At 54.5% G+C, this 23,854-nt stretch overlaps 6 protein-coding genes across 6 annotated transcripts; 4 read left to right on the top strand and 2 right to left on the bottom strand.

The window, feature by feature from the left end:
• Positions 1-1,643: 1,643 nt before the first annotated feature.
• Positions 1,644-5,808, top strand: BESB_034530 (aquaporin 1; the record flags this gene model as incomplete). The annotated part of the gene is made up of 7 exons (XM_029362039.1): positions 1,644-1,736; positions 1,799-1,869; positions 2,363-2,487; positions 3,063-3,164; positions 3,710-3,967; positions 4,592-4,693; positions 5,048-5,808. The coding sequence occupies 7 exons, from the start codon at positions 1,644-1,646 to the stop codon at positions 5,806-5,808; spliced, it is 1,512 nt and encodes a 503-aa protein (XP_029221004.1).
• A 1,649-nt stretch (positions 5,809-7,457) lies between these two features.
• BESB_034520 (ribosomal protein RPS24) lies at positions 7,458-8,724 on the bottom strand (the record flags this gene model as incomplete). Its single annotated transcript, XM_029362038.1, has 2 exons — positions 7,458-7,505; positions 8,365-8,724. The coding sequence occupies 2 exons, from the start codon at positions 8,722-8,724 to the stop codon at positions 7,458-7,460; spliced, it is 408 nt and encodes a 135-aa protein (XP_029221003.1).
• Positions 8,725-9,405: 681 nt separating this feature from the next.
• BESB_034510 (ribosomal protein RPL10A) lies at positions 9,406-11,201 on the top strand (the record flags this gene model as incomplete). Its single annotated transcript, XM_029362037.1, has 3 exons — positions 9,406-9,410; positions 10,143-10,243; positions 10,654-11,201. 3 exons carry the CDS (start codon positions 9,406-9,408, stop codon positions 11,199-11,201), a joined length of 654 nt encoding a protein of 217 aa, XP_029221002.1.
• Positions 11,202-12,678: 1,477 nt separating this feature from the next.
• On the bottom strand, positions 12,679-14,905 carry BESB_034500 (Adenosine/AMP deaminase domain-containing protein; the record flags this gene model as incomplete). The annotated part of the gene is made up of 4 exons (XM_029362036.1): positions 12,679-13,481; positions 13,733-13,858; positions 14,056-14,173; positions 14,465-14,905. The coding sequence occupies 4 exons, from the start codon at positions 14,903-14,905 to the stop codon at positions 12,679-12,681; spliced, it is 1,488 nt and encodes a 495-aa protein (XP_029221001.1).
• Positions 14,906-16,145: 1,240 nt separating this feature from the next.
• Positions 16,146-17,699, top strand: BESB_034490 (transporter, major facilitator family protein; the record flags this gene model as incomplete). The annotated part of the gene is made up of 1 exon (XM_029362035.1): positions 16,146-17,699. The coding sequence occupies one exon, from the start codon at positions 16,146-16,148 to the stop codon at positions 17,697-17,699; it is 1,554 nt and encodes a 517-aa protein (XP_029221000.1).
• A 1,664-nt stretch (positions 17,700-19,363) lies between these two features.
• BESB_034480 (TPR repeat-containing protein) lies at positions 19,364-23,075 on the top strand (the record flags this gene model as incomplete). The annotated part of the gene is made up of 7 exons (XM_029362034.1): positions 19,364-19,465; positions 19,633-19,885; positions 20,230-20,400; positions 20,590-20,859; positions 21,322-21,959; positions 22,202-22,273; positions 22,806-23,075. 7 exons carry the CDS (start codon positions 19,364-19,366, stop codon positions 23,073-23,075), a joined length of 1,776 nt encoding a protein of 591 aa, XP_029220999.1.
• Between the last annotated feature and the right edge of the window lie 779 nt (positions 23,076-23,854).

Here is a 23,854-nt window from a genome sequence, read left to right as displayed (position 1 = left end):
GCATGAATCTGGGCGTAGTAGATCCGCTACTCGGAATAGCCCTACCGAAAGCCCCGGCGAGCTGAACGTATGAAGATGTGCGCGCAGCAGACAACAGCAGCGATCTTGTTCGTCGAAGCGGGCTGCGCGAACCCATGTGTCAAAGAGGATGCTGAAACCCCACAGAACCACTCTGCTGAAACGTTGAACGAATGAAGGACGAAAAAAACAGCGGACACGCACGGAACATTTGAGGTGCGGGCGACTGCGCCACGCGCGTTCACCAAGCGGTACGCTACCGTTTGACGCTGCCACTGCCACTGCGCCAGAAAGGAAACTTAGGCGGCAGCGAAATGGGCATAAGAAGGATGAACTATAAAGACGACTAAAGGAGGAGAACTCGAGAAAGGAGACGCCGCCTTTTTCTCTTAACGGAACTCAACCCGCTCCGCTCCTCCGCCCGCACACGGGAGCTGGCACGGCGAAACTTTGGCTGAGAGCGTGCGACTAACCACGGTTTTTTCGAGCGAAAAGGAAAGACAGCATGAACAACGAATTCCACAGACGTACATGATTCACCGAGACTTAAAGCCATCTCGCTAGCGCTGCAGAGATGCAAGGAGTTTCTGAGTGGAAAGGCGTGCGTGGCGCGCCGCGGACGCTCCACGCGGACGCACACCGCGCTAAGCCAGCGTCTGCAAGAAAAGTTTCGCGGGTAACCGATACTACAAAGTCCATGCTGGCACGGTGAAGTTGCCACTAGTTCACCGTCGAGTTCTGTGATCAGAAGTATACTGTAGCCTTCTGGTTCCGCAGAAGAGAGACATGCAGGCGCTGGCTCGGATTCGCGAGCTGTCTCTTTGCAGGGCGGCCGCGCGGACGGGAGTGACTCAGCGGCGCGGTGAAGCAAGCTTGCGCCGCGTGCGCGCGCTCCTCTTGTAGAACGAGTAAACAACGTGTGCACAACGGCGGGAAAGAAAACAGAACGCCCGTCTCTACAAGATTAGAGAAAGGTGTAGCGGCTCAACTCAGTGAACAGCACCTATGGTACTCTAGTTCGCCGTTCGCTATAGTACTAAGCCACGCGTTCGCTGGCTGGGGGCCGGGGCGCGGCGAGACTTGTTGAAGATACATCGGAGACAACTGAAATGGCGCTTGCGCACGAATTCGAAAGTCAGTGGGGCACTCTGGAAGTGAGTGCCTTTCTTCAGTGAGGATTCCAGTCGGCAAGCTGACAAGGACGAGGGGGGAAGCATGCCCTGCCTCGTATCGACTGTCTCGCGGACGACTGCCCACTCGCGTTAGCTCTCGAAGCAGTCCACAGGAGCAGTGGCTTTGCCGCTTTCCTGTGCCTGCCGGCGGCCACGTTTGCCGCGTGCACGAGCACAATACAGGAGAATCATTTGTGCTAGACGCGGTTACACACTCTGCCCCTCGTATCGCACTGCTTGTATGCGGAACGCGAATGGTTCTTCGCCCGTTCTTTCCACGCGCATCACTGGTCTGAATCATGGCACCGGAGGGCTAGGGAGCTTCAAGCGTGACGCTTCTCTACGAGGTCACGGAATATCTGTCGGCGCCGGCACCACATAAGCTCGCGCATAAGGTTGAACACACATTAGAAATCAAGTGTATAAAGAACTTACTTCATCTGTGGTTCCACAATGAGTCGACCAGTAGTGCGCGAGTTGCGGCAGAACCCCCCCCCTGCACTCGTGACGGGAACCAGACGTTACGCTAAGCCCGCCCGCTACGCGGTACTCATGTATGCTTCCTCTACTTTGCTAATAGAATGGGCGTTCTCTCTTCGCTTTTTCAGGCCTTCGTCCACGTCCAAGCTTTGAAGAGCTCGCCCCAGGTTCCGTGTTGTTTCCGGACAGTTCACGGAAAGTGAGCGTGTGTATCTGTCTCTGCACGCGCGTTTCACTAACGTGTTTGTACCCGTGAGCGCCTTGGTCTTCGTGCAGAGGGAAAATCGGTTTCCTTTATCCCGAGCAGGCAGTTGTTCATTCAGCCCAGCATTTCCTGTGACGGTAAGCAGACCGCGGGCACTCCGCTCCCTTGCCGGCTACGTGTTTCCGTGCTGGCAAGCAGCCACATCCGACCATCTCGCGGGCGCCGCACGACAGCTAAAAATCGCTCGCAGACACTCCTGCAAAGTGCAACTCGGAGGACGGTGCGACTGCGCCCAGGTCTAATGGCGTCGGTTTTTCTTCGATTCGTTGATCGGGGAAACAGCGAAATTGGGGAAATAACTAGTTCTCCTCTCAATCAGCTCCTCGCAGGTTCTCGTGTGTGGCACGCGGAACCCCTACCGAGGCGGCTTTTTGGGGCTGGCAAGTTGAGTCTGTCTCTCAGAGTTTTTTAAGCACTGTTTGCGTAGGGAACGCTTCTCTGACATCTCAGCGTTGGATCTTCTGTTCGTTTCCCAGACACAGCGTGGCGCGAACGGTTCACGGCTGTGCGCGTTTTTCCGTCCTCCGACGTCTGCGCGGCTGTCGACTCGCGGTGAGCGGCCAAGGGTCGAGCTGCAAGTAGCAGGTCGCTGGTTTTTTGACCGTAGTGTGGAAGTGCTTTATTGTTCTTCCGCTCCCCTCCTTTGTTCTATCTTCGGTAACTCTTTCTCGGCGAAAACTGCGCGTTCTGTGGCCTCGTCGGCCGGAGGAATGTGACGACGAGGGAGCTTCAGAGTCTCCGCTCAGTGTGGTACCCTGCTGCTGAGTGACCAGTGTGGCTGGTTTTTCGGCACGCGACTTTCAGGCCGTTCGTTCTTGAGGCCGCGTGTATTCTGTAACTCCTCGTGGCCTCGGGGTTTGTAGGAAGGCAGCACGTAAACAAAGACAGAGTCCTGTTTGTACGCGCAGCTCAACCAGGTCACGGCCACGCCTTCGAGACTCTGGTGCACGAGATGATATTCAGTGGGTAGCAGCCTAAGGGGAGAACCACAAATCCTCATCTGCAGTCAACTGACCCTCTCGTGGCTGGTCGAAAGATTGAATACCCGTTGAATCCGTCAGCATCGCAGAAACAAAGGTCTAACGAACCACCCAAGCTTCGCTACTTCCCCGTTTTGGCGTACTCAGAGGCTGCACTCGCGAAGCGAGGTGGGAGGGAGAGAGCAGGAAAAGGCAGACATCCGGGAAAGGACATCCGACCCAGGACGATGGAAGAGAACAACGTTCCAAGTAGGCACGCGCAGATTGTGGGATGGTCACCGATGCAACTTTCTGTGCGCAGCAGTGTATCACTTTGAATTAACCCGTGCGATTCGATTTTTGTTGCATACGGCTTATCACACGAGTATGTGTCGCCAAACAGAAGCTTCGCACGCCCTGTATGCAGGCGTGTCTGTATGGGTGCCGATGCACTTGTAGAGTCTGTAGCCGGGAGAGTGCCGTCGATGTGGACCTCGAGCAGCGGCTCCTCTGCCTTTATATTTCTCTGAGGCGGGCCAAATAGTGCGCACTCGAGTAGTAGCTCCCTACCAGGGAGTCCCAGTGTCGCGTATACATTCTCTGCCATTTGCACTAGCAAGTCACAATACCTGCGGCCGTCTTCTTCGCCCTGCGTGCAGTGTTCTGCATTGCCCTCGAGGCCGAAATCACGGATTCGCACTGGTTCGCCTCGTGTCACCCGTTTGCGTCGTTTTCCCTCGGTTGCTGTGGCGACTGCGTCTCTCCGATCCAGTGTGCCGCACGGGCACGACTGCGGCGTTGTTTTCGTTGTGCAGAGAGCAACGCGCCAGGCGCGCAAGGGGACGGGGCAGCCGACGTGGAGGTTGGCGCGCGGCAGGATCCGAAGTCGCTGAAGCGAGAGCAGAATACCTTGGTGCCCGCCGTGTCGGCGGCGCACACGTATCGGTCTTCGCTTGACCACGGTGACGGCCGCCTGCGGAGTGGGAGCAGAGCTGCAGCCTTGAACAGGCGCATGGAGAGCAACATCTTCCTCGGGCGCATCCACCCCTCAAGACAGCCGGGCCGAGTCAGCGGTACGTGCCTTCATATGCACTTGTTTCACAACACAGGTCAGCGTATGTGTGGACGTGGAGGCTCGGTGTGGCATGAGAGCGCAGGGGGGGTGTGCAGAGATGGGCGTCAGTGCCGCCTGCAGCTACGCTGAGGCGCGAGTCCGTGGAGATCTGACTCCTCAACATGGCGGGTGCCCTGAAATTCGAGCTCTGAATACCCGCATGTTGATACGACAACCTTTCAGTGTCCAAATGTAGCCACTGGATGAGTCAAATACGTTTCATGGTTGCTCATACTTTATTGAGATGTTCATAACGTAAACACTAATAAACCACGGCTATCGCTGACAGCAGGCGTTTCGTGCGAGATACATGGCCAAAGGCGGGTTGCCCGAGGCGCACCGAGGATTCCTTCTTGGGGAAGAAACCGGCGGGGCTGCATGTGTACGGCGTTGGACTCGCTCTGCTTGGATCCTCCATTTCCCGCGCCCAGAAGGTCGGCTGTGTTTCTTTCCCGCCTGGTTGGGCTCCTACAGTGAGGAGATGCGTGATGTAGCCAAGTGAAACGGCAGCGCCATTAGATGGGTTTGCCGGGCGAGTTTAGAGCAACTTTGGCTGCAGTCGTTGCCGCGCATTCCTGTGCAGGTGGAGAGATCCAGCTGCACAGCCCATTGAGTGCAGAAGCATATGGCCTTGCTCCGACAATCCGAATTGGACCGGACGGAGAATTCCACCCTTTGGCGGGAGGTAAGTCATTTGTCGGTAATTAACTCGATAGACAAGATGCTCACGCCTGCGCGAAAGGCAGGACCGCGCAGTACGTGGAAAACGCGATCGTGAGAGTGTATCGCTTTCACGAGGATTGAACTTAGTAGAAGTTTCCCTAAAGCTGTTAGAGATTTGGATCATGTTCGGGCTAAGCAGTAGAACTGCCCCCTCCCGTTCGCAGGTTGCTTCTGGCACCTGGTGACGGCCAACCGGCAAACTGTTCCACCGTTCGCGCCAGGCGTCTATTTGGTTGCATGTATCTCAGCCTTGAGGAAGCGTTTTGGTCACGGGTCGGTGCTTTGGCTCTCTTGATCGATTGTGCTGTGCCTGCAGTAGCAGAGGGCGGCGGCGCGGTGGCAGAGAATGCGGAGGAGTATCAGAATCCACAAGGGGTTTGCGAGCGGATCATTTTCAATATGCAAAAGTGTTTGTGTGAGTTCTTTGCGACTATGATTATTGTCAGTGCGGTCGCCTTCGGTTTAGCGAAGGCTGAAGGGGAGAAAGCAGCGCCGTTTTCAATCACCAGCACTATTTTCGCTCTGATCACGTTGTTCAAAGATATCAGCGGAGCTCATTTCAATCCAGCGGTGTCGTGCACAATCTTTATGACAGACCCGCGTTTCACTTTGGTGGATCTGCTGAGCTACGTATGCGCCCAACTGTTAGGTGGCATCGTGGGAGCGTTCATTGGTTACGGCATCATGGGCAAGGCACTCGATATCCTACCGTTAGATCCTGGGATGAGCGCCAGCCGTCAGCTGTTTCACGAAGTCATTCCGACGATGGTCATGATCTACGCTGTCCTCGCGCTCGTTTTCGGGTCTGGAGTGACATGGGAGTTGACAATTCCCTTTGTCGTTAGTGCGTGTATATTGGCGGGAGCCTTCGCTGGGGCGACGATGAATCCCGCTGTCACCTTCGGTATCTTTGTCTCAAACATCTGCACGAAGAACACCAACATTGATGTAGACGCACTAATGGTAACTTTGTTTGGGCCGTTTCTGGGAGGTATGTTCGCCTTTGTGGGATATATCGCTACGCATGCGTACCACAATCCTGTCCCGCTCCGCTTCCTTAACTTCAAGGGGACCTAAGGGAAAGAAGGCGCGAAAATCAGCCGCAGGTCTTGATATATTTTCGCAGTGGGGCAGAGGGCAGATGCGGAGAGGAAGGCACACAGGACAGGGGAGAAAAATGTAGAACGAAAGGTAAACGAAGGCCTGGAAAAGGAGGGATACGTCGAAGAAGGGGGAAGGGGATGGAAGGATGTCCAAGTAGGGGGAGAGTGATGGATGACAGCGGCAGCGCAAGAACGATAGCACGCAATGGATATGGAGGTCTCCGATCGCGAGGGAGCATGCTGATCGATCTCACAGCGAAAATGCCAGCCGCTGTTTATGACCCGAATTAAGCGAGAGTCATCCATGCGGTCTGGTCCACCGCCACGTGAATGCGCGGGTAGGATGGCGGATGAGGATGTGCTGTTTCTGACGTTAGCAGCTCTGCGGCCAGCGTGAACATGGCGATAGGTGCTTGGGCGTCGAGCGATCGTTCTGTAAAGAATATATGGACCTGTTATGTTTGGGTGCCGGTTCCAAGATGTGCTGTGGAAAAGGGTGGCGCACTCTACGCCAAGCGTCGTGACAACATTACTGTCTCTCCAGAAACATAACGGATAGTCTGTTTTAACGGTCGTTTGACGCGCGGAAGGACCGCTTCGGTACCCACGCGCTGCGAGCGCTTTCGAAGCAGCCCGCAGGGGCTAACGGGGGGGACTTTGCGTGATCACATGGTATAGTCACTCCCTTGTGGGTAAATACAACGCTACGCAGGTGTCCACAGCCGTTACACGACAGTACCATGAGCACCCGCGCTTGTACTTAATGAAACAGATGTCTTTGGACTTTGTAAGACTGAGTGTCCGTTGAGCATGCGCGTACTAGATTGGACGCTGCTTGAGACGCTCGATGGCAAGTAGCAGGGCGCGACGAACTAGCGAAAGTGCTCTCTCTATAGGCGAATAGTAACGCTCACTCGTGAGGTCCACACTACTCGCGTCGTAACTCAACAAAAAACTTGAAAGCTCCACGTCCACCAGCTAAGTCGGGCAGGCAAGCAGTCACGACGAAAGTCGGAGTGTAGAACCAGTTCACTAACGGGTTTGTATATTAGGTCAAAGTTCCGCCGCATATCGCGGGTGCGTTTCTACGGGCATGCGAGCCTCTTGTTGATGAAGTTGAGGTGCCTGCAATGGCAGGGAGGCAGCGATTCGCATGTGCTGTTCCCTTCACGGCTGCAACTTGTTCCCACCTCGGCACTGCACAGGAGGCGCAGTCCGAGCTCTGGACGCGCGTGAAGCCAACAGAGCGTCTAGACTCCGCGCGCCAGCCGCGGGAGTCGTGTTCAATACTTAAACGACAAGGACGTTGTCTTCACTCTCGAGTTCCGTTGCAGACGCCCAGTCAACTAGATACACACTTTCTTGACGACGAACAGCGAACTGGTCTGCCTGTCCTCGTCCCCTGCTCCTAGCGCAGCGGATGCCGCGAGCCTACGCCATACCGACGTGGCCGCCCTGTATATGCGCATGCATATGCATATGCATTCGTAGAACCGTAGGGTCACGCCAACCAGCTGCCCGTTCCACAGACCTGCACTCTGTGACTGACTCGCGAGGCGAAATGCCTGCCGTCTTCGAGAAAGCAATGACGACGCCCTCAACGCTGCGCGTGACCAATAGCGTTTATTTCTTGGCTGCGCCAGAGCACTTGGCCTTCTCCTTGCCGCGGACCTGCAGACAGAAACAAAAATGAGGATGAACCGGTTAAGCCTTCCCACGCGGGCCGGCGGGGCCCCGAAGCCGAGGTCTCATCTCAGTGAACATCACCCACGCTACGACACCCGGCACACGCAAACGCCCAGCCGACATGAAGCGTGCGCTGGACAAACGTTTTAACCGCGAGAAAAAGATGCCTGTGGACGCCCTGCAGGTCTGTGCATGCAGAGGTGTCGCCACCCACCGCTGCGTTACAAACAAGCCAGGCGCCAAGTTCGTTCACTTCTCATCAACAACTCAGTGTACGCATCGCCAAAGAGCGGCGTACAGTCGCGCCAAAGCCGCCTCGTCCAGTCGACACGTCTAGGCAGCTACGCGCAGAGGACACACGTCCGTGATCCGTGACGGGCCTTCAGGCACTCCACGGAGGAGACCTTTACGCATCTACCCGACGTAACAGTGTGATTTGTGGAGAGTCAGACTACAGTATAGCAGGGACAGACACGGCCTTCGTCGAAGCCCATTCAGCACAACAAGCCCTCGACTTCCTGCTGGTGACCCCTCCGAGGCTCGGGCGGCACGCATGCAATGGTGTATACTACATAATCAGCACATCACCCGAGAGCTTTTCTCGCATATCTTCGTGGCGTGCCGCGAGTATCAAGGCCCACTCTTGGCTTGTCCTCGGTCAAGAACCAGCAGGTGAAGCTTCAGAGGCGCCGCTCCTGCCTAGCCCACGCCGGGCGGTCGCGGCTCGAGGCCCCACATGCGGTCAAGACCCGAGTCGCAGACGGTCCATGTGGCCGTGTCTGGGAAGTTTGCTAGGGAACAGAAAATGGGCGGAACTTTCCCCCTGCTGAACCGGAGGACTGACCTTCTTTTTTCTGTTTTTAAGTTCCTTGTACGCACGACGACCCTTGAGGGCCTTGGCCTCGGTGTATCCGAGCCTGACAAGGCGGAAGCGATGCTCAAACTTCTTAGCAGCGTTCGGGCTGTCGTAGATCATCGCAAATCCAGAGGATCTGCCGCCCCCGAAGGCAGTCTTGAGACCGAAAACGACGACGCTCTGCGGGTCCGCGACGCGGAATTGTTTGGCGATTTTCTCCACGAGTTCCTTCTTGGAGACAGACCCACGGCTCGGGTGGAGGATGTCCACGCCGAACTGTTTTCTCTGCAGAAGCGGGTTTGTCTTCAGCTTCCGGAACCTGACGGAGAACGCGCCCGCGTCCGCCATTTTGGCTGCTGGTGAACGAAAGAGGAGAGGAGGGGAGAAGAAGACGAGACTGGGAAGAAGAGGCAGAGAGAAAAACGACGGACTCCTGCTCTTCAGTTCTCTTCTGCGAACCCGCCTTTTCCTGTGTTTCGCTCGCTAGAGACGAAAAACAGAGGGAGAAAAGAATCAGTTTCTTTCCCTTCACAAAAGAGCCGAGTTTCCGCAGGAAACGGGTCACGAAATCTCTCCTTTTGTCGTCGGCGAAGGGCAGCCTCCACGCAGAGAGAAGAAGCGGGGCGACCAAGAGGAGTCAAGCAGCATGCACACGGTCGTTTTGCTCGAGGACATACGCGCATTCCCCACGCGCCGTGTGGTGGCGTCGCAGCGCCTGTGGGCGCGCTCCAGCTTTGTGTGGAGGAGGAACGCTGCTGCATGCAAGGAAAAAAGCGATTGTTCGCGCAGTACAAGAACAGGCGTTACATGTGGGGCTTGGGTTTCCAGGGGGACAGGGAGAGAGAGACAGTCTAAGAAGGGGGAGACTGCGGCCGTTCTTCGGCAAGGAACAGGACCTGCGCACTGTGTTTCGCTGTCTGTTCCCCAGGGCGGCTAGACTCCCGTCCGCTCTCTCCCAGGACTTTTGAGAGTTTTACGAATTATCTTCTTCCTCGTCTCCGTCCCCGTTCTTCTTCCCCTCCATTCAAGATGAGGTAAGCAGGCCCCTGCGCGGCTTCCGTGCATACACGGTCGGTCGGTCCGCTTTGAGTGCTCCATCCCGCGTGCGGCCGCAACGGCCTTTGCAAACTCCCATGAATAGTTCAAATCGTCCCATTGTTGTTCCTGATGCTTTGCAAGGACTGCTGCATCCCTGGGATTTCCCTAAATTCTTCTCTGCCGCGCTTCACGCGAGCCTCCCTCCCTCCCCCCGCTCCCATCCTGAACTTTTGCGGGGCTCGGGACGCTCATCGGGCCTGAAAGGTTTTTTGAGCGGGCAGAATCCGAGGGAAAGAGGGGGATCGACATGGCCAGAGCTCCAGCATTGTTTCCTGTTTCCCCCGCAGGGACGGGAAGTTTTTTTTCAAAGTCGCGTACTGCCGCGAAACGGGTTTGCATGTGCCTGCGAGGAAACTCGAGCTTCCGCGCTGGATAAGGTTCTCCCGTTGGGCAGCTGCGAGACCGGAGCAAAACCACAAACAAAGGGGACTTGCGCGACGGACGGATGCTTGGCGGGGAGGGGACTGACGGACTGACAACGGAGCACCTTTTCGGACTCTGCGCGAGGCGCACAGAAGGTCCTCCATTTCCCGTTGCATGTAGAACGGAAATGGTTGGGCTGCGTCCTCTAGCAGATTGCTGTGTTCACCTTTGTTTTCTGATTGGAATGGCGAAAGCGATCTGCTTCATGCCCTGCTGTGGGTGCTGTGTCCTGTGTTTGTCGTCAGCAAGCTCAGCAGCGACGCCTTGAAGAAGGCTATTGGGGATATGTTGGAGGGGTCCCGGGACAAGAAGAGAAAGTTCGTGGAGACTGTCGAGCTCCAGATCGGTGAGCCAAGTTGAGGATGCAGGCCCTCGCAGATTCTTTTGAAAGCCTTCCGCCTTTACCCGTACACTGAGAGGTTTTCTCACACGTGCCGCTGTAGACTTTGCCAGTTCCTTCCTGGCCTGCTGGTTGTTGCCGGCAGCGGCTTCTGGTTCCCGCCGGTGCCTCTGCCCGTCTTCTATGCCATCTGTACTCGCCCGGTGGTCTTTGCGTTTGTCACGCTCAAGTGTGGACTGTGAGAGGGTTCGCGTCATCATCGGACCTTTGCAGCTCAGTGAGAGATGTGGCTGTGTCTTGGGAGCTGGCCTCGACTCGGCAGAGGCGGTGAGGCGAGTGGACCGAAGAGCCAGGCTGTAAGGGAGCGCGTGAAGTCATGAGTTCCTTTCTTGTCTGTTGGGTGCGTTTTTCTCCAGGTCTGAAGGATTATGACACGCAAAGAGACAAGCGTTTCAGCGGGAGCGTCAGACTCCCGAACATTCCTCGCCCGCGCATGAAGGTGTGCGTGATGGGAGATGCGGTCCACTGCGAGCAGGCGAAGGAGTTGGGCCTTGAGTACATGGACGTCGAGGCAATGAAGAAGTTGAACAAGAACAAGAAGCTCGTCAAGAAGCTTGCGCGCAAGTACGACGCCTTCTTGGCTTCGCAGGTGCTGATTCCTCAGATTCCTCGTCTACTCGGACCGGGTCTGAACAAGGCTGGCAAGTTCCCCACTCTCATCACCCACAACGACAAGCTGGAGGACAAGATCCAGGAAATCAAGAGTTCGATCAAGTTCCAGCTTAAGAAGGTGCTCTGCATGGGTGTCGCCGTTGGCAACGTTGACATGACCGAGGAGCAACTCCGCGTCAACCTCACTCTCGCCATCAACTTCCTCGTCTCTCTCCTCAAGAAGAACTGGAACAACGTCAAAACCCTCCACATCAAGAGCACCATGGGCAAGCCCCAGCAGATCTACGGCTAAACGTGGACGCTCTTTCTGCGCGCTTGTGCTCCAAACGTAATAACGCTCATCGATATGTACGGGGGTCGGCAAAGGAATCCGGGACCGCAACCTGCGAGCGATGCTTGAACGAACCGGGCCTCCATCCTGATGTGGCTGTTGGGCGGACGCGCGCGGCTTCCAAGGCATATATGTATATGCACACATATATATATGAACAGCTGTATGCACGTGTATACATATAGACAAACCCAGCGTGTCAGTGAGTGGGCCTGGCGACGATGAGTTCGCGATTGTGTCGGGGGAGTCTGAAGCGGAAGCAATAAGTGGCCTCTGCTCTCTGTATCTATGTTGTAGACCTCTGGAGCAGCGAAAACTGTTTTTTCTGCTGTTCCTCCTCATCATCGCCGCTTTTACTTCTGCCTCGAAGAGCTTTCCAAACTACGTGCAGTGCCCGCGCGAATATGCTCTCGCGATCATTACAATCCGAGACACACTTCTGGGGGCAGTGGGTGAGGGGGGCAGGCACACAGGCGGACAGCGGCGCATGGCAACAAGAGTTCAGCAAGAGACAGGTGGTCAGGCTGTCTGAATATTTCCCTGTTTGCTACCAGGCATCGATCACGAGTGCATCCCTATATTATGCCACAGACAACGCTGACTGCCGAGACCGCTTTTTCGTGATAGCCCAGTAAAGGACAAGCTCATTCGCGATACGAGGCCTAGCGATCTCGTAGTTTTGCCCACGTCAGTGTCGCCACACCTCGCGAGGAAGTCATGCCCGAAACTAGGAAAGAGTTGGAGGTTCCGGCAAACAGTAGTTTGACGCAGTGGAGGAAGTATTCGGACGTTATACTTACCGTTTCTCTTATCGGAGAGACGCGTTTGAGAGGACCTACAGCGACGGCTGGAACAGTCGCGCAGATCCGGATGACCATTTAGACGAAGCAAACTGCTGAACGCGGGCAGCCAGTAGGACTGCTGCGAAGCGGTGCCCCTGTTGAAGAGGTGCTAGCGCATCAAATAATCGAATCTCTTCACTGTTTCATCGGTCCTAGGCCCCACCAAGAGGGGTCACGTTCTTCGTTCCGGTTTCATGCTGTATCGCCGTCGGCAGCACGAAGCGCTGAGTTATTCAGTGAAAGGATATCTGATTTGAGTAGAATGCGGTGAATCAGATTGATGACAGAGACAGTTATTCTCCAACGGCGGCCAATGTGGACCACACAAATCACAGGAGTTCAAACAACCTCCCTGAGTCCCACAGACGCGCCCGCCACCTGATACTGGAAGGACGCATCAGAAGAATTCCCGTAGACAAGAAATGAGTTCTGGGGCTTAAGACTCCACAGATAAAACACACGTCTTACGCACATGCAACCTGAGGCATTGTTATCCCTGTTGGAGGTGAAAACCTTGGTATGTTAGCAGTGTATATTACGCATATGCAGAGAGTACCACAAACGACAGCAGCCAGACTGCGCATGGACGCGACCGCTCATATTGTCGGAGGAATGCTCCATACTTCATTTGAAATGTTGTGCTTCTTCCTGAATTCTGCATCAAAATTCTCGACTTCTTGAGCAAGGTGCCTCTTTTTGTCGAGAGGGAGGAAGGCAGCGTAGACGGAGTTCAGTACGACCGTTTTGATCGTGCCCAACCGCCAGTGCAAGCTCTCGCGGAGGAGGGCTCCATTGGCAGCTCCTCCGGCGGTTCCACTCTGGTGTCCGAGCCTGTTTGTTTCGATGATAGAGCGGAAGTTTTCGCAAATGTCTCCACCAAAGTACGCGGGATCATCGCTGTTGATGGTGACTTGAAGACCTTGATCAATCAGGCCCTCGAACTGGATGCCGATCCGGCTCCCGGTCTCTCTCCTGGTGCCCAGAGGAAGTAAGTTGTCAAATTCCGCCAGACCCCCGAGCAAGGACTCCGATTCCGTAGAGGAAGCCAAGACAACTGGCTTCGGCGCGACTGCGAGCGATTTAGGGTCCTTCTCCGCAGCAGCTTTCAGCTTCTCGAGCTGCGCGCGCCGGAGATGGTCGCGTTGAGCCTGCAATTTCGTGGCAGTGTCCTTGTTCGCCACGCCACACTGCGGCGAGCAACGCAAGAGCGGGTGTTCTTCCGTTCCCCTGCAAACGCCTAAGCATACGTTCGACAGCGGGCAGGCAGTCAGCGGCACTTGGTTAGCCAAGAGGTATTTCAGCAGTCCCGCGTCTTGCACTGACGCGGTGCCGTGATCAATGCGAGTCGCGTGATTCAGTCTCAGCGCGTCGACAACGTTTTTGGCGGGGCCTTCTTCACCTGCGGGACGGAAGCATACCGCGCGCACATAAAGCGCGTGGGAAGATAGCATGGCGCCGTGGAGCTGCGGGGATCGCGCGGAGACCAGTCTACCAAGTCGAAAAGGGTTTCCGTCCTGGTCCGAGGATGGTTTCCGCACCCGAGGACGGTTGCGCGATAAAGCAGCTGTCTGAGAGGATGCCGAGTCGCTTTCCTTGAGAAGAACGCGACCACTTCATACGAGTGCGTGACGGGACCGTCCACGGTCTTACCTGCATGTGCAACACACGGAAGCCCCTTTTTCTTAGCCAAATCGAATGCGGCTTCGAACTTGTAGTTCTCGTTGCCCTTCTCCGAAGACGCGAGACCAACGCCGTCGATCATGGACAGATACGGCTCTATCTGTGACATGACAAAATCCAGGAAGCTGGCCCCTTGGCTGTATCCCCCTGGACCGTCTGTGTCGCTGTATGGCAAATTCTAGCGGCTGCTCGTGACGCAGTCTAGACGGAGAAGGCTGGAACATCTTCCTGCAGCCCGGAAGTGAGGAATGCAGAAAATTCGAAGCCGGCTGCGCGCTGACGACGTCGGCGACGTACCTCCTCCAGGCAGCGGATATGGTCCTCGACCGGGAGGTTGCGCACGAAGCACATAATTCTCTTCGATGTAACTCCCCAGCGCTTCTCGGCCTCGCAGCATGCATCATAAATTCCCTGCGAAAAAAGACGGCACGCAGAGCCACGGAGAAAATTATTGAGAGGAATAAACGCCTTCGGTACGCCATCTGCGCTGTCGCTCAAGTTGCAGACCGTCGGGAAAGCACGCACATGTGGGTGGACACAGGCGCGTGCCTGTTTGCACGGGCCTGGCTTTCATCCAACGGGGTGAGCACGAATCGCGCCTCCAGGCCAACAGCCAAGCAGCTGAACAAAGCGACTCCGCTCGAATGCTCTACGGGTGCCAGACACCGGACTACGCAGAAGGCAAGCTTGTTTGGTTCTCACTTGCAAGACTTCCTTCTGCGCCATCCGCTTGATGTGCGACTGCAGGTCGAAGAACAACTCGACATGCTTGACATTCAGGGCGGCTGAGGCCTCGAGGTAGCTCAGGACCAAATCGAAGAAATCCTCGCGGTTGCGTAGGACCTTCTCGCGCTTGACGTACTCCGCGAGGAAAGAGTCCAGATCGCCAAATGCCGTGCCGGAGGCCCCGCTATCTTCCTCAGAAACCGCGCCGGTGCCCTCGACTGGGACGCCGTTCTTTTCCCCTATTTTCACGGCCATGCCCAACTGCAAGGTACCTTCCACATGAACATGCAGTTCCACTTTGGGAATGCCTCGCGCGTACTCGAGCAGAACGTCTGCAGGGACGCCGTGACCGCAGCAGCAACAGCAGTCTGCGCGCCACTGGAATTCACCTGGAGGCTGAGATATACCACCCGCCATTTTGTCAGACGCGTGATTGTATCGAAGATTCAAAACTGGGAATTCCTTGAAAAAGTATGGAGAACTTGCGGAGATGTAACTTCACGAGTGATCGCACGTGACACTGTGGGACAGTGGACAACCTGTGTGCGTTCCAACAAATGTTTGTACAGAGCAGAACAGGACGATGGTGTCAAGTCGTCTGGATAAACTAGTACGCAGCGAAACCAGGACCGCGCCATGAGTGGAAGTCGGCAAAGGTGTATGTAGAATCTCTCCCGCGCACGACAGTTCGCCGCACTGTCCGTTCGTCAATCCAAGATCGACACCGTCCGCTGCAGGAGTTTCAGTTGCACGAAATCGACTCTCCTTTTTCCCGTGCACCTCGCCCTCCACCCCTCGTTTCTCCGCCATTTTCTGCCATGGCGTCTTTCCCGTCTCCGTGGTCCGCTCATCGCGGGCCCCGGTGCTCTCTCAGACAGGCATTTGCTGCTCTACCGTCTCAGAGCAACCCGAAGTGGGTCTGAGGGTGCGGCCTCTCCAGATCCCCCAGCCACCGGCGCGGTCGCCTCCCGTTCCGGGGTTGTTGCAATCGCACTACACCTCGTCAATAGATATTTATCTGACGAATGCATATGCGTGCTGAAACATTGGTGTTTTCCACCTAACACTTGGCAGGACGTTTTCTTGTGCTCGAGAAAGGCAAACAATCCGAGACACGTTTAGCGGGAGAGGGACTCACAAAAGCCTCGCAAAAATCCACACTCACCCGTCGGGAAGTGCTTCCTCCTGTGGCAATTCAAGGGTTCGTGCGCCTGAAGGCGGCCCTGCCAGGAAGTTTTTCGGCTATCGTACCAGTTTTGGTAGTGAAAAAGAACGCTTCCTGTGGACGCTTTCAAAAATGCATCTCGAATTGATGTCGTGGTATCCCTTCTTCACGGACTTTACTCGGGATGATTACCTGGATATAGTTGTCTGGAAGTCCATGTCCAACTACTGATTCGTGTCGCGAAATCTGTGCCTGCATCCGTGTTTGCTAATAACTTTGTCGTTTCCTTGTTATTTTGCACTTTTGTGTGGTTTAGCGGAGCTTGAGTTGTGTACGAGTATTCGCATTGTTGTCTTGTTTTCACGGTAGTCATTAGCATTATCACCTGCTGATTTCTGCGTTCCGGGACGACCGCCAATAGGGACGGGATTTTCCGTGAGTCGAAATTTTTGCCTGGAAAGTTTGTGAGGTTACGGAGCTGTGCCTTCAAAAATGGCGCCTCTAAAATCGTGTACAGCTGGGTTGAGTGCCCTCCTTCCGGATAGTTCCCATCCGGCCGCGAAGCAGACGACGCCGTTGGGGGTTAACCGATACGTCCTTCTGGTCATCTACATGTTGTACGCTGTGCTGACGTCGTCTGTGTATTTTGGGTGGCGCAGCATGAGCGCGATGCTGTTCAAGTCTGGACAGTTTTCGTGGGTATGTGATTCGGAGGAAAAGCTGGAAGCAGAGAACAGTGAATATTTGTGCGAGCTGCAGGATACCAAAGTGCAGTCTCTGTTCACTATTGCTATGGCGTGTCACTTCACCTGCAGTGCACTTGCGGGATATTTGCTCGACACGGTTGGTCCGAAAGTAGTGGCCTTACTGGGTCAAGCGTTCAACGCGTTAGCGTGGATTCTCCTTGCATTTTCGGGGCCCGGGTTCCGAGCTGTGTATCCCGCGTTCGTCTTCATGGGAGCGGGGGCGGATGTCAGTGTGTACCCGACACTTCTGATTGTATCCCTGTTTCCGGGATCAACGGCCCTGATCATGGCGTCTCTTGGTGCGTGCATTTCTACAAGCTTCTTCGTTCCGCTTGTTCTCCGAACCATATGGGACACTACGGGCATCTCGTTCCAGGCCGTTTGCATTGGTTATGCTGTTGCGGGGCCCATTTTGTGTGCCGTCTTGGCGGTCTTCTTTATTCCGCTTAAGGCGTTCAAGGGGGTGGATACGTTCACAGCAGCGGTAGAAGCGGAGAAGGTGGCGAATGTCGCTGCCGGTCCTGCAAAGTCGGAAGCGGATGTTTACCAGACAGCGGTGACGGAGTGTAGTGAGCCAGGGGCTGGAGAGCACCCGGAGAACCACCAGAATCAGGCTGTAGTCGCAGATCTTGCAAGTGACCCTCGGCTGGAAAAGCAAAAGGTATCGTTCAGTTCACAGGCGTGTACGTTCCTCTACTTTGGAATTTGCCTGTACTTTACAGTATGTGGGTGGGTCATGGCCTACTACCAAGAGGCTGCTGGAAGGTTCCTGAGTAAGAATGCAGAGTATACTCTCGAAATCATGACGCCACTTTCGACGATTCCTTGTCTGATTTTCGGCGTCGTGATCAATAGGATTGGTATCATGCCTGTCATTCTTACCCTCAATACCATCGGCTTGTTCACGTACGTCTGCGTGGTGGCGGCCGAGAGTGTTGTGGCCCAGTACTTTTCAGTGGTATTCTTCTTCATGTACATCTCCATTTTCACTACGCAGATGTATGTCTTCGTGGAGGCGACTTTCGATTCTGCCCATTTCGGGAAACTGATTGGCTTTGCAAGTCTCATTGGAGGCCTGCTATCGCTTATCAGTAATGTGCTGTATGGAGATGTCACCGTAGGTTTGCTAAATGGAAATACACAGCCTGTCGTTATGGCGCTGATTGTTGTTCTCGTTCTCATGTACCCGTTGTTGCTGTTCATGCAAAAGAAGAAAATGATGAAAGAAAAACATCAGCAAGAAGATATTCGAAATCGGGTTATGGAACTGAAGGCTGCATATGATGCCGATGTCGCGTGACCGGGAGGGCCGTCTGTCTGTCCGATCTTGCGGAACAGTTGTGTTCGTGAAGAAGGGCAATTTTGGTGAACACATGTGGTTTTCGTGACGGGCGAAACTTCATACGCGCTCAAAGATGTCGCAGGGCCAAACTCGCGTATGATCTTTTACGAAGGAACTCGAGTGCAGGGTAAAGGTCCGTGAAAACGTGTTCAGTTGGCATCCGGACGGCTTGTTCCAATTATACGTATGCGGATTGCTTTGTAATCGCGGTTCTAAATAGAATGTTAGCAGAGCTCGTCAGTGACAGTTCGCGAGTGCATCGATGCGGAGTAGGGCACGGAGAACGAGATTCCGCCGGCTTCCACCCCTGTAAAAGGGTATGAACGGGCACACTCAGGGTACTGTAGGACTACGGCACTACATTAGGAAGACGAGTATTCACGAATTTGAGCTAGTGTGTATAAATTAGCAGTAGCGTGGCATTCGAAGTGGCTCTCCGCCTTACCCCTGGATGAAAGCCAGAACATAGCAGGTGGACGCGGCGATACACGAGGTCCCTCATCGCCTGGCGCCGAAGAACAATGTAGAGGGTCCTGATTTTGTTCTGTTGGGTCGCTGATACGCAGCCGTAGCATTAGGCATGCAGCTCCACTGCGGAACACTGCTACAGCGCTCCCTCAGTCTTGAAAGTGAGTCTTCCTCTTTTTGAAGGATATCGCAATAGGGTGACACTGTCGTGTAACATCACTGCGAATGGCCTGCTGGTAGTACAGTTACTGTATCTTCTTCAGCTCCATACATGCAAAGCTTGACAGAATCCGCCGTCTCATATAGCATGAGGAGGAAAACGGCGGCACAGCGTGACGCGGCCGCCAAAAACTAGGCGTTGAGACCAGAGCACTCTGTTGCAACGTATACTCGGGACGCTTTTGTTTCCGTAGTATTCAGTGCTTTTCTGTGTTGCTCAGCGTTTGCAGCACAAAGTGGTTCCACGCAACTTAGAAGCAAACCAAGGTAGCTGCAGCGCAGATTGAATCTTAATGCGGTCGTTCCACATCTTCTGCGTCGGCATCCTCAGGCGAGGTGTAGATGTTGCCCCCTCTCCCCCGACTCTCTTAAAGGAAAACCAGTAGCTGCCCGCATCACGGCTGTCACAGAGTACGAGACAGACGATGTTTGAAGAGTGATCGCGCCCTTTTTGCCCCTGTTTGGTGCGTCTCCACCTTTTTTATTTCGGGGAATCTGAGTCAAAGCAAGTGAACAAGGAAACTCCGATATTGTGCAGTCCCTCTACGCGTCTGTTGCCGGATTACGGAACGACAGACTCCCAGGAGACTAGATCACGCTCCTCTATTCTCTTGGTACCGTCGATACAACCGACACAAGCACCCTTTAGAAGGTTGCTCACGCACTCCGCAGGGCGGTGCAGTTTTTGGGCGACTTACTCGGCAGAAGGTGCGTACCTGCTGCAGTGGACATTTGCGCCGAGAGAATCCCGTCCGCGATGCTGGCTTCGGTCACGACGGTCGGTTCGTGTCAGAGTGTGCAGTCGAGTTCATGAGAAGCGCCGTGGCGCGGGCCTAAGGTAAATTCCTGTTAGTCCAACAGCAGATGCCGTGTTACTGTTGTGCCGTTTCCAAAGTCGTGTTCGCCTGTGTAGTTGCGAAAGATCGAGGACCACGATGGCGATGCATGAGAGTGAAGCGTTTTGGAATGAGTTTTTCCGTCGCCCGGGAGCCCAGAAGGCCGTTCAACTGGAGCAAAGGCTGATCATGAAGGAAGCGGTAAGACTGTTTTTTGCCAGCAGACGACTTGTATAGGCTTGTACTGTGAAAACTCTCTGCGGCCGCGAAACTAGTGCCTCGTATGAAATGGGTGGGAGACGACTGAAGAGAAATAGGCCTTCCGCAAACGACCCTAGATTCATCTCTCTGTTCGCCGTCGTACGCAGGCAGCAGATCTGAAACTTCGCCACGAACGGGAGAAAGCGGAAATGACGGAGCTGCTAAATTCTTGCAGTCCGGATATTCGGGATCTTGTTCAGCCAATGCTTGGCAGTTCACGGGTTAAAAGGTTACTCAGTGCCGTGCGACAGCGGGCCGCAGACAATGACCGATCTTTCGAAGATGAGTTGCGATCCGCTGCAACCACTCTCGAGAAGCTCGAGAAACTACGCGAAGAACAGGAGCAGTCGCCAGCGGCATGTAGGTTGCCGGCAGATCTAACCGTCTGGAAAGAAGCCGCAGGCAGGCAAGCGAGTACACATTGTCTCACCAATAGTGGGCAACCTTTCGACAAGACTAGAAATGGTAGACAATTGTGAGAGTGTCTGCCCTCTTCTCACCTCCTGTACGATTGATCCTTTCTGAAGGCTTGTTTTCACCGTACCGAGCGGACACCCAGCGCCTGCAAACACGGAAGGAAACCGTCCAAAGTTGCTATCTTGTCGTCATACAACCAACTAGATTCGCGGCATATTCGCCTGCTTTTCTCTCACTTGGTGGCCGGTTAACCGACGTGTGCCTTGTCTGCGTGTATTTGGCAACAGTCTCGGCGGCGGAAGAGTATCTCGATCAGGTGCGGGTGGAGGCAGCCAAGGAAATCGGGCCGTCAGACTACGAAACTCCGACAGAGAGAACATGGAGAGATATTCCTCAAGACGAACTCGCTGAACGTCTTTGTAAGGGAGAGATATGCCCTCGAGAAGAATGGATTCCCGGTAAGCCAGTCTGTGTAACACCGGATGATTGGGGCAGTCTTACACGGTGCTTTGTCATACGCCAGCCCTGTGTGTTGCTTCGCGGTCCGCTCCACCTCGCAGTATGACATACGCTTTCAAGGCGGGAAAGCGAGAGCTCGGAGCCTTCACTGCAAAAACAATCATGCCATATCTCCACCTCAACTTCAGGGTTGTCTAAAGACAAGAGACCGTTAGATCCGGAGAGCCTCGACGAGCACCTAAAACTTGGTGACCGCATGCTGCAGGACGGACGAGAAGCGTATGCCGCGGGTGATTTCGATTTGGCGAGCATACGGTTCACTCAAGGTGTTCAGTTGTTGAACTGGGTAAAGGCAGCACGAACAGAAGACCAGTACCGGGTTGATGAAATGTACCTCATGCACCTCCGAAATCAGGCGCAAGCAGCACTTAAACTTGAAAAATTTCAGGAAGCTATCAGTAAGGAGCGGAGGCCAAGGGGTAGTGACCCGCGATCAAGGAGAAGAGTATGTGGAAGTGAATTTTCCTTCTTTGTGGATGTCACCTGAAGGGCCATGCTCGACTCGTCCAAGTTGTTGCACGACGCTTTCCTAGCTTAGTTTTATCAGGCCGAAATTTCTGTCGGAGAGGAGTGAAGGGCGTCGTTGGGTTGAAGCGGGGGAAGCTGCGTTTTTGATCCAGCGGCAGTAGCCAATTAGAAGAATATGCAGTGGATCTGGGTAGGCAGGAGGAGTTCATGCGAGTGGCGCGGCGCGACGCGCCAAATGCGACGGTTCCTTTGCCACTGTAAATGGGGCCGCTCTCGCTTTGAGCTAAACTGTAGAGCTAACGGGTTTGCTCTCCGTTCGGTCACGCACATGCAGATCGTTCTGAATGAAGTGACATTTGCACTAAGGTCTACTGCTATGTTATGTGAGCCAGGGGCATGCACAACCATCATTCAAGACATTGATGAACATGATGCCAAGGCGAGGTACCGACGTGCACAAGCATACACGATGCTTGGTCTGATCAAGTGCGCCAAAGATGATTATGTTTTCATATTGAAAAGCCCTTACGTCGACGAAACAGCTGTAAAAGCTGCCCGCGTGGCCTTGGCCAATCTTCGGAGGATTCTTAACAATTACAAACTTCAAACACGGAAGACTGTACAACGCAGTGTGGCTGTTGACGTTTTCACTGGAGACAGGACGTCTCATGAAGCTACAGAGTCGGACCACGATGCGTTCGCCAGAGGGTACCAAACACGCTCCACGGAGGCACAGCAAGGCAAAGAACAATGGTGTGTTTCGGAAGCACGACCGCCCGCCAACCGCACGGATGGAAACATTTCTGGGCTGTTTGACGGTGCCCACAACGACAGGCTGTCGTCAGATGACGACGGCTCCTGTGACGATGGCGCTGTCTTCGACGATGGTCACGTCAAGTTTTCGCGGAAGAATAAGAAGAAAACGTGGTTTGACGACACAATTGAAACGGAACGGCCTGCGATAGCAGGAGTACCCGAGCGACCAACAGGCATGGAGAGCAAACAGGCAGGAGTCTGCAAGCACAGAAAGGTGAGGGCTCTGCCATAAGCAGTGACCAGCCTCGACACACCCCGATTCTCTGCACAGTCTGCGCTTAGCCAATCGATCACCCCTCCGACTGCAACCATGTATTGACTAAACTCCAAGGACGGCCTTATATAGGAGACGCAACATCAAACCAGACAGGAAAACTCTGGTTGCCGGTACTATTACATAGTTCACCGTCGCAGTACTGAGCACCTATAGCCTGTCTACTTGTTGCGTCATTTCAGGGAAACTCCCTGCCAACGCTACCGCTTGAGGACACGAAGCTACTGCTGGAAGATCTACTAGATTGTTACACGGTAAGGCTTCGTAAAGCGCAACAACGGGGATGCCTTCACAGTAGAGGGAGGGCTCTACGATGAATAATAATTGGATTCCTCCGCTGTTGCGTCTTTACGCGGACGCAGAGTCGATGCTAGCGGCGCAACCAACCATGCTTCATATTTCCTGTAGAAGACACAGAACGGAAACCCTCGTGACTCTGATACTAGTAGATGCAGGTAGCTTCAAGAGGCGTGAGGAGACCGAATTACTTCGTGACCGGGCAGTACATATCCAGTCGCTGTCACTTCAGGGTGGCCTCTGTGCCTGCCTCGTCTCTACATATGTAGGAACTGGTCTCGATCCGGGAGTTCATCACCATAGCGAGCTGCCTCCAACCTGTTCGTAGGAACTGCCAGCAGCCTGTCTCTGTGCGGAACGAAGATGTAGCGGAGACCGGAGCGAGGTCTGCGACCTGCGCGTGCAGTGCTCTTTCAAAATTCAGAAATATGGTTTCACCGCACCGCAGCAATGTGAAATACGTATTGCCTTTTTGCGTTTGTCCTCTAGAAGCCAGAAACGCAAACACAGTTGCAAGAGGCGAGCCGAGCGGCCGATTTCGACATGAGACGGTTCTTGATTCGCGTGCGCAAGTACCTGCCCGAGATTCAGCGCCATGTGTTTGAACGGCATCACCTGCCTGGGAGAAATAACAAGGAGAATCTCCGCATAATGGAAAAGAGTGTTGCGTGGTGGCGGTCACAGGACGAGACAGTTGATGAACTACGGAGAGAGTGTTGGAGTGCCATATTTGGTGACCTCGTTGACATTGACGTGTGAATGATGCACCCCTGCGGCAAGTAGCCCTGTGCTCTAACCCGTCGTACCGACGGTTGAGTTTCTCGAGCTTCCTCCGCAACGCGTCACATAAACTGCTCCCCAAAATTGGCCATGAGGCAGACAGCCTGGTGCTGCGACTGCTAGCTACCCGCTTGCAAGTGTGATCCGAAAACCATCAAGCGTCTTTAGTCAGAAGTCCCACTGTCAAATACAGAGACTCAACGAGCAGCAAAGACTCAACCCGTACAACCATGAGACTCGATACACGAAATGACGTCAGAATTCGCTGCGGACTACCCGTGGCATATCAGGTGATGTTAAAGACCTTTGAAAAAGTTGCGTTTGCCGGTGGCACGTGCACGCTGACAACGAGCTAAACGAAAGAGACCATCCCCGTGCTACCGAACCCGCGCACCACGAAAAGCACGACATACTATGCCGCGGGCTACCTACACAGTCAAATGCACTCCCCTTCCGCGTGTCCTTCGCGGGCCTGTTGAAAAGATCACATGGTCGAAGCAACTGCCATCTGACTGGGTCAGGCGCCCTCCAACGGATGACGACCAACCTACGCAGCTTCGCGGGGCCCTGCTGTGAACGTGAGATACCAGTTTTGATGCGCGTAACTTTCGTGGGAAGAGCTGTGCCGTAGACGACGCAGTCCCCGCACAACCCACCGCCTAGCCCAGTCGCTGTGTCGGAGAGCGAATTTCAGCGACGTGCCGGCGCTCTAAGAAAAGGCGGCAAGGAAGCAGCCGGAAGCTGACGGGGAACCCCTT

The sequence above is a fragment of the Besnoitia besnoiti genome, chromosome II (assembly GCF_002563875.1).
Source record: "Besnoitia besnoiti strain Bb-Ger1 chromosome II, whole genome shotgun sequence".
Classification (NCBI taxonomy): Eukaryota; Apicomplexa; class Conoidasida; order Eucoccidiorida; family Sarcocystidae; genus Besnoitia; species Besnoitia besnoiti.
The sequence above is the reverse complement of the archived record's forward strand: the minus strand, read 5'-3'. Positions and strand labels throughout refer to the sequence as shown.